At 42.0% G+C, this 18,259-nt stretch overlaps 1 protein-coding gene across 4 annotated transcripts in view; it reads left to right on the top strand.

Moving 5' to 3' along the window:
• Window positions 1-18,259, top strand: part of epha7 (eph receptor A7) — a 380,177-nt gene that overhangs the window by 306,915 nt on the left and 55,003 nt on the right. For 2 of the 4 annotated variants that reach the window (XM_072251662.1, XM_072251661.1), the window contains exons 8-9: window positions 8,671-8,824; window positions 16,189-16,244. In XM_072251662.1, the coding sequence (XP_072107763.1) occupies window positions 8,671-8,824; window positions 16,189-16,244 (210 nt within the window). The remainder of the gene's footprint in view (window positions 1-8,670; window positions 8,825-16,188; window positions 16,245-18,259) is intronic. The other 2 variants (XM_072251664.1, XM_072251663.1) reach the window with 1 other exon arrangement.

Raw genomic sequence — 18,259 nt, 5'->3', positions numbered from 1 at the left:
GTCTACCTAATAAAGTGGCCACTGAATGTAAATTAGATCAACGTTATACATTGTCTATTAGCACTTTACTGTTCTAATACTAGAGGTCTGGTAGTGATGTGAATAATGTTGTTTCATGATGCGTACAGTAGTCTATGCATGATGCAGTTGATTGACTGTGTTTCACATGATTAATTGAGAATTCTTTAATCTATTTATCACCTTCCAGTTTCCCAGTTCATTCCCACACCCCCAGCCACACACCTTCCCCTCACCTGGTCTCACCTGTGACCTGCCATCTTGTATTCCTTCCCCTTCCCCACCCTCCCCCACCTTCATATTCTGGTTTCTTCCCCCTTCCTTTCCCATGTTGGTGAGGGGCCTCAGCTCAAGACGTCGAATGTTTATCCATTTCCATAGATGCTGCCTGACCTGTTGAGTTCCTCCAGAATTTTGTGTATGTTACTCTAGATTTCTTGCGTCTGCAGAATCTCTTGTGTTTGTGGTAACTACGTTTTGTGTGTACAATAGGACATTTGCGGTGTGATTGTACACGGTTTGCATTGTATGACAAATGCCACTTTCCTTTCCTGCAATTAGATCATCATCATTTAATAAGGTGTTTATGTCACATCACATTCCTTTAACAATGTGTTTTTACACAAACCCAGAAATAAAGCATATAGCATTTCACAATAGTTCCTGTGAACAAAATATCACCAAAGGTGAAGCAGTGAATGCAAAACTATTGTGTCTTTATGACTCTAAAGCAGTAGTATTATTAACAGAACATGTTGTAATTACATTGCTATTGTTTGGTAGTGTAGTGGTTAGCACAATGTTTTATAGTGCAGGCGACCTGTGTTCAAATCCTACGGCTACCTGTAAGGAGTTTCTACTCTCTCCTCGTGACTGCATGGGTTTCATCCCAGAGCTCTGGTTTCCTCCCACATTCCAAACACCATCATGGTTGGTAGGTTAATTGATCATTGTAAATTGTCCCGTCATTAGGCTTGGGTTAAGTTGGGGAATAGCTGGATGGCATGGCTCAAAGGGACAAAAGGGCCTATTCCACACTTAACTCTATAAATAAATAACTTGCACTTATTTCACTGATAAAATTACATTTCACAACCAGAAAAAGAGTTGGAAAACAGTTTAAAAGTATTTTATTGCACATGTCAAAATTTATCCTCCTCTTCATCAATATGTGAATTGAATTGAATTGACTTTTTTACTTACATCCTTCATATACATGAGGAGTAAAAATATTAACTTTACACCTCTGTCTAAATGTGCAATGTGCAATTTATAGTAACTTATAATGAGTAGTATGTACAACAGGACGGTCAGTATAACATAGAAGTACAGTTGTATCAGTGTGAATTGATCAATCTGATGAATTGGAAGAATCTGTCTGTTGGTCCTGGCGTTTATGATGCAATACGGTTTCCTGGATGGTAGCAGCTGGAACCGTTTCTCATTGGAGTGACTTGGGACCCCAATGATTCTTCGGGCCCTTTTTATGCTCCTATCTCTGTAAATGTCCTAAATAATGTGAAGTTCACAACTACAGATGCACTGGGCTGTCTGCACCACTCTCTGCAGAGTCCTGCGATTGAGGGAGATCCAGTTCCCATACCAGGCAGTGATGCAGCCAGTCAGGATACTCTCAAATGTGCCTCTATAGAAAGGTCTTAGGTTTTTGGGGCCCATACCAAACTTCTTCAACCGTTTGAGGCGAAAGAGGCACCGTTGTGCTTTTTTCACTACACAGCCGGTATGTACAGACCATATGAGATCCTCAGTGATGTGTATGCCGAGGAATTTAAAGCTGTTCACCCTTTCAACCTCAGATCCATTGATGTCAATAGGGGTTAGCCTGTCTCCATTCCTCCTGTAGTCCACAATCATCTCCTTTGTTTTGGTGATATTGAAGGAAAGATTGTTTTCTTGATTCCACTGTGGCAGGGTGATGACTTCTTTTCTGTAGGCTGCCTCGTTATTATTTGAGATAAGGCCAATCAATGTAGTGTCGTCCTCAAATTTAAATAGCAGATTGGAGCTGTGGGTGGCGACACAGTCATGGGTATACAGAGAGTATAGGAGAGGCTTAGGACACAGCCCTGAGGGGCATTTCTGTAGAGGGGCAGAGGCAAGGAGCCCACTCTGACCACCTGCTATGTCATATGGCGTGGGCGATCATGGTCTTTCCGTGACCATGATTGTTCTTGGCAATAATACATAGTACTGTAATTACGTATATGTACCTGAGACTTTTGTAAAGTACTGTGTACATATTTCTTGCTGTAATTTTATAGTTTTTTATTGTGTAGCACTGTACTGCTGCCACAAAACAACAAATTTCATGACATACGGGAGTGATGAACCTGATTCTGTTTCTGATTCTAATGAATAAATCACTGGGGATATCCAAATTACAAAGAGAGAGATTGGTAAGAAATAGTTAGAGATTGGTTAATTCCGGTTTTCAAACAAGCATAATTGACCCCTGCTGAGGTTCTCATTACTTCATCCTCATGGACACCATCAGTCGCCCAGCAGCTAAGTAGATTAACGGTATAATCTTATAATCTAGCCTCAAGTGCGATCTTTACCTGTGCTTTGGGGGCCATTCCATTTGGGACTGCGAGAGCACTTAACATTGAATTGATGCCTTCCTTTCTAGTATTTCAGAGCACTTATGCATAGACATTTTATTGACTTTCCAATCAGGTTAGATTTTTTCTTAATGAGATTACATTGGTGTAATTGCTTTGTTTATGATAAGTTCCGGACTTCATTAGTCCTGAACAATCATTGTCTGCCTTGCATCAAGTTCAAGTTCATTGTCATTCAGCTGAGTACATGTATACCACCAAAGAAAACAATCTTCCTCCAAACAGAACGTATAACTCACATACACACAACACATAATTAAAATTAACAAATAATACAGTGCAGTTACGACACATGTTAAAAAGTAAATAGGAAAATGCTACTTGCGCTTCATAGGTGATGAGACCTGGGTAGTGACAGGGAGTTCAACGGTCCTATAGCCGGAGGAAGAAGCTAAGCAAGGAACTGGGATTTTAAGAAGTTACTAATGGTGAATAGTTAGATAAATTCAAACTATCTCCTTTAAAGGATATTGGCACGTCATCCTTTTTTTGAACTAGGTTCCTAAACTATGGAATTCAAAACCTAAATCTATAAGGGACGCAGTTCAGTTCACACGTTTAAACACCAACTCAAAATCTATTAATTGAGCCTTGCTTTTATCTGACATCTTTTTGTCTTTTATTTTCATGTTTATTTTTATTTTTATCTTCATGTTTGTAGTTTATCCCATTGTAAAGTACTTTGAACTACATCTGTATGAAAAGTGCTCTATAAATTAGTTATTATTATTATTATTGTATATTTTTTCTCAGCTCAAACTGTTAAAACCTGACGTACGGGCATAGCCATGTACGCTCATAGCCGTGTATGCTCATTTGTCAATTACCGCAACTTTCGGACTACACTAGTCGTGTTTAGTATTGTGGCTTTTAAGAGATTTACATAAATATTGCTGTGAAGGCCTGTTTGTTTAACTATTGTTTAATGCTATTGTGTGGTGCCTTTGGGCTGATACCAGTTGTAGATATTACTATTGGTATTGGGATAATGTATACCTTGTTCATGTTCCAAAGTCTTTCAATTTTCTTTATATTTTATTACTATTATTATTAAGAGAAACAGCATGCATGATTTGTGTGAGGATCTTTATTATACCAGTGTAAAAGAGGACTTAGTTAATTACCTGTGCATTATAAAGATGGAGTTACTGTACTGATAGATAAATTCACTTCAACGCATGAATATGACACTGCTCAAAGATTCTTTCAGCTATAAACAGATGCCTGCTACACTGCTGTCAAAGCCCCACAGATCTTTCTGGCATCATTATTTGTCAGTAAAAGTGTCTGCATGGATGCCATCCTTACAGAATTTCCGTAATTCACTCTACCACATTTAAAATTAAAGATCCTTAACACCAGAGTATACATATTATGATTTTTTTTACGTGAATAAGATGGACAATTTATCCTACAAAAATATAATCACAGTCTTGTCAAAATACTTTCATTTAAATAAGGGATAGAATCCTAGTGTGCAAAATAATATATAACTTTTTTTGTGTTCTGTTGCATTTATTTTTCAGGGGATATTTATCAGCTGTTTTTAATCATTTGCTCAATGGAAGTCATGCTCACATTTTGATGCACTGAGATTTTACTGACCTACTTTTATCCCCTACAGGTTACAAGCAGAAAATATATGAAGTTTGGGATAGATCATTTGTAAAATACACTCAGAGCAACATCAGCTTGATTACTTAAACCCGCGGCTGTATTATTCACCCCGAGTTTGTATTTACGGCAGTCTAGGTTCAATGCTCTGACTGAACAAAATGAAAGAGATGAAAAATAACACATTTTGAGCAATCAGTTACAGATAAATACAGTGATATAATGAAAAGAGTTTGGTTATACAGGCTAAAATAAATGACTGCGACCTAGAAGAGTTCCTCTTGCCGAGAGTCACTATGTCACTTTATTGTTTCCTCTCAGAGTTATCCTATCTACAGATAAGACCTCAAGGATGTGTGCTTTGCCCACTGCTCTACTGTCTCTGCAGCTGTGACTGTGTGGCTAGGCACAGCTCAAATGCCATCTATAAATTTCCCAACACAACTGTTGTTGCCAGAATTTCGGATGGTGGTGAGCAGGCATGCAGGAGGCAGATAATGTGTTGGTTGAATGATGCCTGTAAGGAGACAAATCTCAAGGTTGTATAATATGTATATATATATACACACACACACACACACACACACACACACACACACATTTTGATAATAAATGTACTTTGACTTTGAACTTTGCACAACCTTGCACTCAATGCCACTCATTGATCGTGGGCCAGGAAAGGGAAGTCGAGGGAGCACATACCAGTCCTCATCAAGGCATCAGCAGTGGAAAGGATGAGCATTTTCGGGTTTCTGGATGTCAACATCCCCGAAGATCTATGCTGAGCCCAACATATTGATGGTGTCACTTGTCCAGCAACAATGGATATGAAATTCAGTCAGGTTATATAAACAAACTACGATATTTATTAACCTCTGTTCAATGCATCGAAAAGTAAACAAACGACTAACTTCACCAGAAGTTAACAGTTAGGCGACTGTATCGAACAAACAGTCAAACTTATAAACTGTTCTTAACGAGTTCTCATCCAAGCACAGACTTAAAGTGGTAAATTCAAAAGTCCATGTGATTTATACAGTCATTAAGGAGAGACGTCCCCGAAACAACGATTCCTTCGAAGCGATGATGAATCTGTTGATCTCAGCTGAGATTCCAAAGGAATCACGAAGAAATAAAGGAACTGACCTTTTGACTGGAGGGTGGTCGCTGCACAAAACTGTCCCGCCCTCGCAGGGGTTTTACTCCAACATGCATGCCACAATTCCCAAACGAAATAAAAAGGTGGAACATGCCCAAGAAGCTGAACGACGTTAACTTTACCCAATCCTTTGCTCGGATAACTCTCGTAATGTCTTCACTCTCCGATACTGGCTGTAAAGGAAAACAAAGGTGCAACAAACAAAAGCTGGCAGCGATTTGTGAAACTGCTGGCACAACATTACGCTAAAAATAAAAATGAGAACTGCGTCACCGTGGCAGCTTTTTCTTTTATACTGCGCCATCACGTGACATCACATCACCCCATCATCACAAGACCATTGCATCATTCCAATAGCATGAGACCATTACGTCATGCTCACAAGATATGTAACAATGCAATCACAAAGAAGGCACAGCAATGGCTATATTTCATTAGGAGCTTGAGGGGATTTGGTATGTCACCAACAGCACTCGCAAATTTCTACAAATGTACCATAGGGAGCATCCTAACTGGCTGCATCACCATCTGGAATGGAGGGGCCACTGCACAGGATCAGAAGGTTATAAACTCAGCCAGCTCCATCATGGGCACCAGCCTCCCCAGTGTCCAGGACACCTTCAAAAGGAGATGCACCCAACATTGAGGACCCCATCAGCCAGGACATGCCCTCTTCTCATTGCTACAATCAGAAAGGAGGTACAGGAGCCTGAAGACCCACACTCAACATTTAAGGAACAGCTCTTCTCTCCCCCCCCCATTAGATTTCTGAACGCACAATAAATCCATGAACACTTCCTCATGATTTTTTTCCTCTTTTTTTAGAAACATAGAAAATAGGTGCAGGAGTAGGCCTTTCGGCCCTTCAAGCCTGCACCGACATTCATTACAATCATGGCTGATCATCCAACTTAGAACCCTATACCTGCCTTCTCTCCATACCCCCGATCCCTTTAGCCACAAGGGGCTTATCTAACTCCCTCTTAAATATAGCCAATGAACTGGCCTCAACTGTTTCCTGTGGCAGAGAATTCCACAGATTCACCACTCTCTGTGTGAAGAAGTTTTTCCTAATCTCGGTCCTAAAAGGCTTCCCCTTTATCCTCAATCTGCAACCCCTCATTCTGGACTTCCCCAACATCGGGAACAATCTTCCTGCATCTAGCTTGTCCAATCCCTTTAGGATTTTATACGTTTCAATAAGATCCCCCCTCAATCTTCTAAATTCCGGAGAGTATAAGCCTAGTCGATCCAGTCTTTCATCATATGAAAGTCCTGCCATCCCAGGAATCAATCTGGTGAACCTTCTTTGTACTCCCTCTATGGCAAGGATGTCTTTCCTCAGATTAGGGAACCAAAACTGCACACAATACTCCAGGTTTTTACTACTTATTTACGAGGGGTGATTGATAAGTTTGTGGCCTAAGGTAGAAGGAATCAATTTTAGAAAACCTAGCACATTTATTTTTCAACATAGTCCCCTCCTACATTTACACACTTATTCCAGCGGTCGTGGAGCATACGGATCTTGGACCTCCAGAAAGTGTCCACAGCAGGGGTGAATGATAGGTTCGTGTCCTAAGGTAGAAGGAGATGAGTTATACAGCTCTCATTACACGCAGATGCAGTTCAATGCCTTGAATGATTATGCAGAAAGTTTGAATTTAATAACCCATCTCCTTCTACCTCAGGCCACGAACTTATCAATCACCCTTGCTGTGGACACTTTCTGGAGGTCCAAGATACGTATGCTCCACGACCGCTGGACTAAGTGTGTAAATGTAGGAGGGGACTATGTTGAAAAGTAAATGTGCTAGGTTTTCTAAGATTGACTCCTTCTACCTTAGGCCTCAAACTTATCAATCACCCCTCTTAATTAGTTTTTGTATGCAGTATATACTTATTGTAGTTTACAGTTTTTTATTAGTATGTATTACATTGTACTACTACCACAAAACAACAGATTTCACAACATATGCCAGTGAAATTAAATCTGATTCTGATCACAATACCTAGCATTATTTTGTGTACAGTACATACAATCAAATCCATGTAGAGGAACTAATCTGATGTGTATACAGCCACACTCAAACAATCACTTGTACATGGTGTTTAGTAGGGTGCTTTGATATTTACAGTCTATTTATTATGTTGTGTTTTGTTTTTATTGTGTTCTTTGGCACTGTGATTTTTTTATGCCACACTGGATGCGCAGTGACAATCACTTCATTCTCCTTTCCCCTCGTGTACTGAAGAATGACCATAAACAATCCCGATTCTAAATAGATCAGTTCAACACCACTTTATTCACTAACTGGAGTGCTTTTATATCTTTCTGGCAATCATTCCCATTTGAAAATATATATTGAATAGTGTCACTTTGTCTTGAGTATTTAGGAATTTCTGATTGCTGAACATCAAAGCTCAGCTCCCTCTCTCTAGCAGTTAAACAGATCAGTGGGAATGACATGATTATAAGAACAGAAGCTGAAGTGTGGGATTGAGCAGCCTACAGATCCTTGAGTAATATGTGTGCAAAGCTTGCAAGCATCATTTTCTTGTTCTCCTGGTCAACTCCCTCAACATTACAAATCTGAGTGTTTGTTATGAATATATTTAAACTACTGGAAGTCTGTTGCTTACCTGAAAAGGACTTGAGGTGTTTATGAACCAGATTTTTTAGCTATGTTTCCCTGCAATATTTAAATGCTACCTTGGCTGCACTGATCCCCTGCCCTTCCCGTCCTGGTAACGGGTGGCATGGCTTTACGGTACCAACGGCCCGGGTTCAATTCCTGCCGCTGCCTGTAGGGAGTTTGTACATTCTCCCCGTGACTCCCCACACATCTGCTGGTCAGTAGGTTAACTGGTCATTGTAAACTGTCCCGTGATTATGCTAGTGTTAAATCGGGGGATTGCTGGGTGCCGTGGCTCAAAGGACTGGAAGGGTCTATTCTGAGCTGTATTTCAATAAATAAACAAAACAAAATAAAGCGTCATCTTTCCATAGATGCTGCTAACCTGCGGAGTTCCTCCAGAATTCTGTGTGCGTTGCTCTGGATTTCCGGCATCTGCAGAGTCTAGTGTGTTATTAACTGCACTGAGTCGTTTTAACTACTTCCGAGCGTTCACTTGTCTGGAGGTTTCTGTTGCCCTCAGTATTTATTCATTTTGATATGCCGGGCTGTCGTCATGTCAGCTAATGTTGATCTGAAATCCTTTATATTCTGGTCCTAGCCACTGCTGCTTCCACTGAACAAAATCCTGTCATCATCATCGCTGTCGTCGCGGTGGCAGGGACCATCATCCTGGTCTTCATGGTCTTTGGCTTCATTATTGGACGAAGGTATGGAACTAAGGAACATGCCGAGCTGGGTCACGCAGCTGAGGGGTACGTGATTGTGGTATATGCAATTACCGGGCATCCGGTTGTGGGAGAGGGGAGGGTGGAAAGTGTAGAACTGTTGTACAAGCAAGAACAGTGCAGAAAATACGGGATCCTTAAATCTTCGGCAAATTCACTGCAATTCTGAAAGGTCACGTCCACTAAGGAAGTCACGTATATGACATATGTCCTTGACGCATCACTTCTGTGCCATGATTTTCACATCTTTTCAATTCAAGTCTAAAGTAATAGCAACTTTACCTTTTTCTCCTGCCGTATCTCAAGACTCCCATCCTTGCTTCCCTTTCCTTCATAAGACACCTCCTTTGGTTGGGGTCAACCCCTGATGCTGTGTCCTGTCTATACACAAGCCAGGGCAGTACAATACGGAGAACAAGCTGTTGCCCATGTCGCAGGCTACCCCTCTCCACACAGCTGATAAACGCAAAGCAACAACAGAGACTGGCACAGTGCGGCACCAGCAGCATCTCAGGAGTTGCCAGGCAGTGTTGAACTAACGTAGCACTGCCTTAGGGACTCCAGCTCTGTTTTTTTTCCCCTCTGGACTTACACCCAAAGTCCTTATAGTTTGGGATCAGACATTTCCTTCTCCTGGAAGAGCTGCCTACCACGGCTGATGAGCCCCATTTGCCCAATATGACTGGCTTTAAGGCTCCAGTAACCCACCTTTTCCCCTTTTCCTGTCAGTAGAAACAGTTCCGTCAGGCGTAGTAGCTAGGCTACACGTGAAGGCCGGGAGCTGGGCTTGGTCGTCAGAGGCAAATGCCATTGGGAGCATTTAATAAGTAGTGGGAGCTTGTCCCCATTACCGCCCACAGCTATAACGACCTTAAGGAATCTTCCCTCAGTAACCCTTGTATAATCCCTTTATATTATATTGTAACATCTGCAATCACAGAGTCACATTCCACACCAAGTCTAAACCCACCCTGCTATATTTATAATGTTCCAGCTTTGGGAGATACCTTGTCTGTCAGGTGCCACAGAGAGTTGTAGAACACTACAGCATAGAAACAGGTTCTTTAGCTCATCTAGTCCATGCCAAACTAATATTCTGCCAAGCCTCATTGACCTCCACCTGGACAATAGCCCTCCATATCCCCTCCATCCATGCACCGATCCAGATTTCTCTTAAATGTTGAAATCGAACACACATCCACCACTTCCGCTGAGAGAAGAAGTTCACCCTTATTTTCCCCTTAAATATTTCACCTTTCACCCTTAACCTCGAGTCCTACCCAACCTCGGTGAAAAAAGTCTGAAATGGCAGCTTAAATGAAAATCTTTCTTTATTTAACTCTGCATCATAAATCAACTCCTTTAACTAGTAATAAAACTGGAATCGTCCTTCATTGCACATTAAATACAAAAGAATCCGCCCCCTGGCCGTCACCGACATCTCCATGTCCCTGACATTTGGCTCATCATCTTTCAAACCCTTTGTCTTGGAAGCCATTTGCATTTCTTTAAAATACCATCTGTAGAACCCACCATGCCTCTGGCTTTCATCCCCTAAACTACTGTTTCCCTTTCTCTCCTGCTTGATGTCTATCTTTCCTCCATGGTCTGAAGCATTCTGAGATGTTTTCCTTACGTGAGGAGAGCAATAGAAATGTAAGTTGTTATTGTTGTACTTTTCCTTCCTTTTTATGTTCTCTCATTCAGTGGTAATTGTCTAGTAGAGCACTGGGCGAACAGTGCACGGATAGCGATTGGGATGTCTGGTGTTAGTAACGTACCCTTCGAAGAAATATCACTTTTCTTTCTGAATTGTCAGCATTTACCTCATAAGCGTACTGAACATAGCAAATATGGTAAATTGGTATAAGGACAAATATAAATAATGACTCTCATAGAGTCCGAAACCCAGAGAACACTATAGCACAGGAACAAGCTCTTCGGCCTGTCTAGTCCCTGCCAAGCTCCTACTCTGCCTAGTCTCACTGACCCGCACTGGGCCATAGCCCTCCATATCTCTCCTATCCATGTACTTATCCAGACTTCTCTGAAATGTCGACATCCACCCTGCATCCACCAGTTGTACTGGCAGCTAGTTCCACACTCTCACCACCCTCTGAATAACTTCAACGATCAAAGTAAATTTATTATCGAACAACGTGTATGTCACCATATATTACCCTGAGATTCATTTTCTTGTGAACCTCCCCCTCAGGTTCCCCTTAAGTATTTCACCTTTCAACCTTAACCCATGACCTCTGGCTGTAGTCCCACCCAACCTCAGTGGAACCCTCAAGATTTTGTGTATCTCCATCAAATCATTCCTCATTCTTCCATGCTCCAGAGAATAAAGTCCTAGATAACACAGTGATAATACTTTTTACATTAAAGTTATCACTTCCATTAAAATAGACAAACAAGCTTACTGGAAATAATAATATATTAATATCTTATCAGAATTGATTGATCCAATCTCCATCCAAGTTCTATAGTTATCTGCAGCAGATAAGCCCAACCTGAGTGCTGTTCCCAACTTAAGGCTGTAAGTAACTGTAAGACCATAAAACGTACGAGCAGAATTAGGCCCATCAGGTCTGCTCCACTATTCCAAAATGGCTGATTTATTATCCCTATCAACTACATTCTCCTGTCTTCTCCCCATAACCTTTGATGCCCTGGCTAATCAAGAACCTGTCAAACTCCACTTTAAATATACCTAATGACTGGGCCTCCACAGGTGTCCATGGCAATGAATTTCACAGATTCACTAACCTCTGACTAAAGATATTCCTTCTCATCTCTGTTCTAAAGGAGCGTTCTTGTATTCATTGGCTGTGCCTCCTGTCCTAGATTTGTCCACTATTGGAAACATCCTCTCAAATTTCACTCTGTCAAGGCCTTTTAATATTCAATAGGCTGCATGAAATCCCACCTCATTCTTCTAAACTCCAGCAAGTACAGGCCCAGAGCCATCAAACCCTCCTCATATGTTAACTGTTTCATCCCTAGGATCATTCTCTTGAACCTCTTCTGAACCCTCTCCAATACCAGCACATCCTTACTTAGATACAGAGCCCAAAACTGCTCACTGTACTCCAAGTGCGGTCTGACCAGTGCCTTATGAAGCCTCAGCATTACATCCTTGCTTTTATACTCTAGTCCCCTTAAAATGAACGCTAACATTGCACTTGCCTTCCTCACCACAGACTCAACCTGGAATCTTTAGAGAATTCTACACAAGATTTTTGCACCGCTGATTTCTGAATTTGTTCTTATAAAACTGTCTACACCATTAAACCATGTGTTCAGGAGAGACCTTGCTGCCAGGTGGCTCAGGGTGTCAATCAGACAGGTTTGAAGGTCCATCAGTTTCGCAGCTGTCTCCTTTCAGCATATGCCAGACTAACCTTGTTCAAACCAACTGAAACTGCATGGGAGATATTGGTCTTTGTTATTCAATTTACTTGTTGGTTTAAATTAATGCAATTGTCTTTAAGTGTATATGAGTGTTGTTCTGTTTTGTAATCTTGTTTAAAATATTTAACAGTTTCAAAAATGTGACTTTATTTTCAAATACTGGTTGCAAAGTTTTGTAATATTTGTGAAGAATGGAAGTGTTGACAGCTGCTGGGCCTTGGGAGTGGGGAGAGGGTATTGGGGACCACACCAACTGTCGAAGCCATTATATCAGTGCAGCAGGCCACTTGTCCTGGGCAGCCCTGGTCTTTACCAACGGGAGCTGGCCTCTCAGTCGAGGACAACGCTCTGGACCGTACTGATCCAAAGGGCAGACAGCTCATGACCTGGGAGCGAGAAAAGACTTGAAATTTTGTCCCATGTTAGGTTTCATATCAGCAAAGTGCTTGGCTGTCAACAGCAAAAATTATAATTTGGCAAGTTTTAGAGTCATAGAACAGAACAGATACAGACAGGCCTTACAGCCTTTTTTACTCCAATCTTTAGCCTCGTCCCACTCAAACCATATGGCTCCAACCCCTTCCTATCCACAAACTTATCCAAACCTAAGCTTGTTCCACACTCTCACCACCCTCTGAGTGAAGAGGTTTAAATATTTCACCTTTCACCCTAAACCTATGAGTTCTAGTTCTAGTCTCAACCAACTTGTAGGGGAGATCCTGTTTGCATTGACCCTGTCTATACCATTCATAGTTTTTTTTATTATTGAGACACAATGCAGAATCAATCTTAAAGGCTCTTCCAGCCATGTTGCCCAGCAAACCCCAATTTAACCTTAGCCCAATCATCTTTGGACTGTGGGAGGAAACCAGAGCACCCAGAAAAAAACCCACACAGTCACCAGAAGAAACTCACATGGTCACCGGGAAAAACTCACACAATCACCAGGAGAAACCACACTGTCACCGGGAGAAACACCACAGACACCGGGAAAAAACCACACAGTCACCGGGAGAAACTCACACAGTCACCAGGAGAAACCCCACAGTCACCGGGAGAAACCCCCACAGTCACCGGGAAAAACCCACACAGTCACCGGGAGAAACCCCACACAGTCACCGGGAGAAACCCCACACAGTCACCGGGAGAAACCACACAGTCACTGGGAAAATGTAGAAACTGCCTACAGACAGCAGTGGGGAATCGAACCCAGGTCGCTGGTACCGTAAACGTTGTCATAAGCACCACGCTTCCATACCACCTATTGTGTTCAAGTATTAGATCTCTCCTCGTTCTCCTATGCCCCGGTGCATTGTGTCCTAACCTATTCAACTTTTCCTCATAACTCAGGTCCTGGCAACATCCTTATGTTTTCTCCACACTCTTTTGGTTATATTTCTCCGTGATTTTGAAACGTGCTCCTAATGTCCCATTCTTTTTTCTTTCCATTACCCACTCCAGTCTATGCTATGGATGTCGTTATTTCACCGAATGACATGAATGGCTCAATTCATCGCCAATCTGTCGTGCTAACCACACTGCTTAGAAATGACTGTTCAATTCAGAGTCAGAATCGGGGTTTAATATCACTGACATATACGTGAAATTTGTTGTGTTGTGGCAGCAGTACATTGGAATACATTGGAAAGTATATACATTTAATTAAGAAATATATATGAATAAATTTAAATTAAATGTGTTAAATTAAATCTGCTTAAAATATTCAGAAATTCAGCTATTGTATCGTGGCATCCCTACCAAGTAGCAAGGATATACTTCCAGGCATTTGCGAAGCAAAGCAGATTTAATTTGTAAATCAGATTTTCTGTGTGTTAACTGCGCGTAGGGTCAGGTTTTACTAGCCCACATTATACACTGACATTTAAATCAGTGTGTTTTACAACTGCCAAAACACTGCACCACTCAGCGATGTGTGTTGCAAGCAGAATCCATCCCTAGCTTGGGTGACAGTATAGCATAAAGTATCACACAAAACACTAACACGTCTTAAAAATAAAATTACATCAATATTGGAATCTGAATCAGTTTATGGTCAAAGTCCAAAGTATATTTATTATCAAAGTACGTATATTTTTATTCGTCTCCTTACTGACATATGTCATGAAATTTGTTGTCCTGCTGCAGCAGTACATATACTGTAGCCTACAATAAGAAATATATCTTTAAAAAAAAAGTAGTGCATAAAGCAAAAATAGTGAGGTAGTGTTCATTGTTAGGAAATCAAGCTGAGTTCTGGAATCTGAGGGGAGGGAGTTGTTCCTAAAATGTTGAGTGTGTTTCTTTGGGCTCCGGTTCATCCTCTCTAATGGGACAAACGAGAAGCCATGCCCTAGGTAGTGGGGACCCTTAATGATGAATGGCACCTTTTCGAGGCATTGCCTTTTGAAGATGTTCTCGATGGTGGAGATGGTAGAGTCCATGGAGTTGTTGGCTGAGTTTCCAGTTCTCTGCAGCTTTTCCTTTTCCAATCCTGTGCAATAATGACAATATATTACACTCAGCAGTGAAGTACAAATCATCATTAACATTTTGTGAGGGAGCCCACTCTTACCAACTGCCATGTCATATGGCATGGGCGATCATGGTCTTTTCACGACCATGGTTGTTCTTGGCAACATTTTCTACAGAAGTGGTTTGCCATTGCCTCCTTCTGAGCAGTGTCTTTACAAAACAGAGTAACCCCAGCCATTATCAATACTCTTCAGGGACTGACTGCCTGGTGTCAGTGGTCGCGTAACCAGGAATTGTGATCTGCCCCAGCTGTTCATACAACCATCTACCACCTGCTCGCATGGCTTCATGTGACCATGATCAGGGAGATAACCTTGCCCAAGGGTGACCTTCAGGGTAGTGGAGGGAAAGAGCACCTTGTACCTCCTTTGGTAGAGATGTATCTCCATCCTGCCACCCTGAAGTACAAATACAAATACAAAAAGGATGAAATTCAGCTTTGGTAGAAGTAGGGGAGGGTAGATTGTTACCTTGTTCAATGTTTCCTGAATTCCTTTATGATTATCCTCAGTGTGGAGTTAGTTCAATTTAATTCAAGTTTAATTGTCATTCAACCATATATGAATACTCATGAATACAGCCAAACGAGACAGCATTACTCCAGGACCACGGTGCAAAGTACAGTACCAACAGTCACACACAGCACAAAGCACACACGACACGAGTAAGACAGAAAGACACAGCCACACAATAAAAGAATCTACACTCAAGCCACCCAACGCCGCTGAAATCTGCAGACGAGCACAACAGAGGTACTCTTCTGCCGAGCGAACACTGGGGGCAACACCAACTCCAACCTGAAGGCTGCGTCACCCCCCCCCCCCCCCTCGGCTGAGCTTACCAGCTCCGATGCCCCTCTCCTGACAACTGTAAACAGGCGACACCGCGGCTTCAGGCCTGGTGTTCACACATACAACACAAACTGTAGTCCAAGCCCTAAATCCATTGTTCTGCTGAGCAAATACGGCAGGGGGAGGGGTTGGGGCAGCGCCAATTCCAGCTGCAATGTGGAATAGGGCAAATGTAAAAGATGAAACCATCTTCTTTTCCTCCACCTGTAGGCTGAATTTCACCCTGAGAATAAACATGCAATACATGAATACAGATACCTCAAGATAAGTGTGAACATTAAATAAAAGTGACATACCATCATGCATGGATAAAGATTGTCTGAGATACGGCGTCTAGGACTGACTGTGAACAACTACAGTCTACGTCAGCGGTTCCCAACCTGGGATCCACAAACCATTTGCAAATGGTATTGATCCGTGGCATGAAAAAGGTTGCGAACCCCTGGTCTAGATGCTGAATGCCCGAATATTATGCAGAACGGTGAGCCCAGTCAGTTAGTCCTGTAGCAAGCATGGGCCTATGTGTTAAACTAAGTGCAACATATGAGATCTGTACTAACTTTGATCAAGTTGTCTCATTTTCTTATTCAGACACTGTGGCTACAGCAAAGCTGAACAGGAAGGGGATGAGGAGCTCTATTTCCACTGTAAGTGTCATAATTAAGCCTCTTAACACGCAGAAATACTTAGGTCTTTTTTTTCCAGCTGGTCTTCTTCCCCAGCAATGCTTTCGTACTCGATACTGTTTTCTGTCCCCTCGCCCTCCAGCCCCACCTTTACACCCTGCAACCAGTTAATATGGCAGTAATTTACTGATGTAATGTGGAAAATATTTCTGATAAGATAATGTTCCTAATCATCTTTATTTCTATCAATTAAGTCCTGGCCTTGGGAACTCTCATACTGAAACTATTAGTTTAAAAGGCGATTCAGTAGTTCAGTGGTTCAAATTAATATCAGTGTCAAATACAGTATACAACCTGAAATTCTTACTCTTTACAGACATCCGAGAAGCATAACGAACACCTCAAAAAATGAATGATAGAAACCTGAGAACCCCAAAAGCCCCACTTTCCCCTCCCACCCACAAGCAGCAGCAAACGCATCAACCCTCTCCCTCCCCCCACTTGCACCAGCAGAAGCTTCAACCCCACCAGGCAAACCATAGCAAAGCCCCCAGACAGACCTTGATCCAGAGTCCATCAAAAACTACAGTCTGTAACCCAGCACTTTAGATCTCAGACAGGCCCTCTGTCACCAGCGAGGGAGAGAGAGATTGCCCCTGTGACAACGAGAGCAGGGGACCAGCTGGTCCGATGTTACAATCAAATAAAATGGATTTTATACTAAATTAAATGCTGAAGAAGACAGGGATCTTGTTTAGTTTCTGATAGTTTGTGCTGAGTGGCTGAATAATTTCAGTGTTTAAACAACATTTAAAGCCACACCTTTGTGTTTTTTTATTTAAATGGTGATAACTTGCAGAGCTCTGAAATGCAGAGGAATTTGGGTGCCCTAGTTCATTGGACACAGAAGTCTGGCATGCAGTGATTGTGAAAGTTAGCAGAAAGTTCCTATTTATTGCAAAGTAAGATTATGCTTCAGTTACATAGGACATTGGTGCAACCCCACATGGAGAGGATTAGTTTTAAATTCGCAAACACAAGAACATCTGTAAGTGCTACAAATCCAAAGCACACCCACGTAAAAAGTTGTTTTTTTCCCATGCTCCCTCCTCCCTTCTTTGGTTCCCCACTCTGAACTTTTACCTATCCTCACCTGCCTATCACCTCCCCCTAGGTCCCCTCCTCCTCCCCTTTCTCCTATAGTCCTCTCTCCTCTCCTATCAGATTCCTTCCTCTCCAGCCCTTTACCATTCCTGTCCACCTGGCTTCACCTGTCACCTTCCAGCTATCCTCCTCCCCTTCCCCCCACTTTTTATTCTGGTGATTTCCCCCTTCCTTTCCAGTCTTGGGGAAGGGTCTCAGCCCAAAATATTGACTGTTTATTCATTTCCGTAGATGTTGCCTGACCTGTTGAGTTGCTCTAGCATTTTGTGTGTGTTGCTTTAAATTCAGCCCGATGTTCCCCAGTAATTCTCTGCCAAATGTTGTAAGTGATAACTTTGCTAACCCATAAAACCTCAATCATCAGAAAAACAAGGGAATAAGGCAAAGTGTAAAGAGTATTGTGGATGAAGAAGAAGAAGAATATCTTTATTGTCATTGTTGTGGAGCAATAAAACACAGTTTAGCAGCTCAACGTTTTGCAGCATGACAAAGAATATATACATAAAATAAACTCTAAAACCTCAGGAGTGCAGTCCAAAATTAATAATATATGGATGGGGGGGGGGGGGGGCGGGGTAGGACGATTGCACACCTGCCATTCCTGGAAGTGGATGTATTTAGCTGCCGCCGTCTTAGGAGGGGGGCAGGAGAAGGGAAGGGGGTGTTATACATTTCACTGCTTGGGGATAGAAACTGTTAAGGAGTCTCTTTGTTTTCGTCCTTAGTGCTCTGAATCTCTTCCCAGAAGGTAGAGGGGAAAACAGGTGATGTCCAGGATGAATGGGATCCTTTGAAATACAAGTAGCCTTCTTTTGAAGTCTGCCAGTATAAATGTCTCTGAGGGAGGGTAATGTTGTGCCAATGACCCGCTC

The sequence above is a fragment of the Mobula birostris genome, chromosome 2 (genome assembly GCF_030028105.1).
Source record: "Mobula birostris isolate sMobBir1 chromosome 2, sMobBir1.hap1, whole genome shotgun sequence".
Lineage (NCBI taxonomy): Eukaryota > Metazoa > Chordata > Chondrichthyes > Myliobatiformes > Myliobatidae > Mobula > Mobula birostris.
This window is presented reverse-complemented; position numbering and strand designations above follow the sequence as displayed.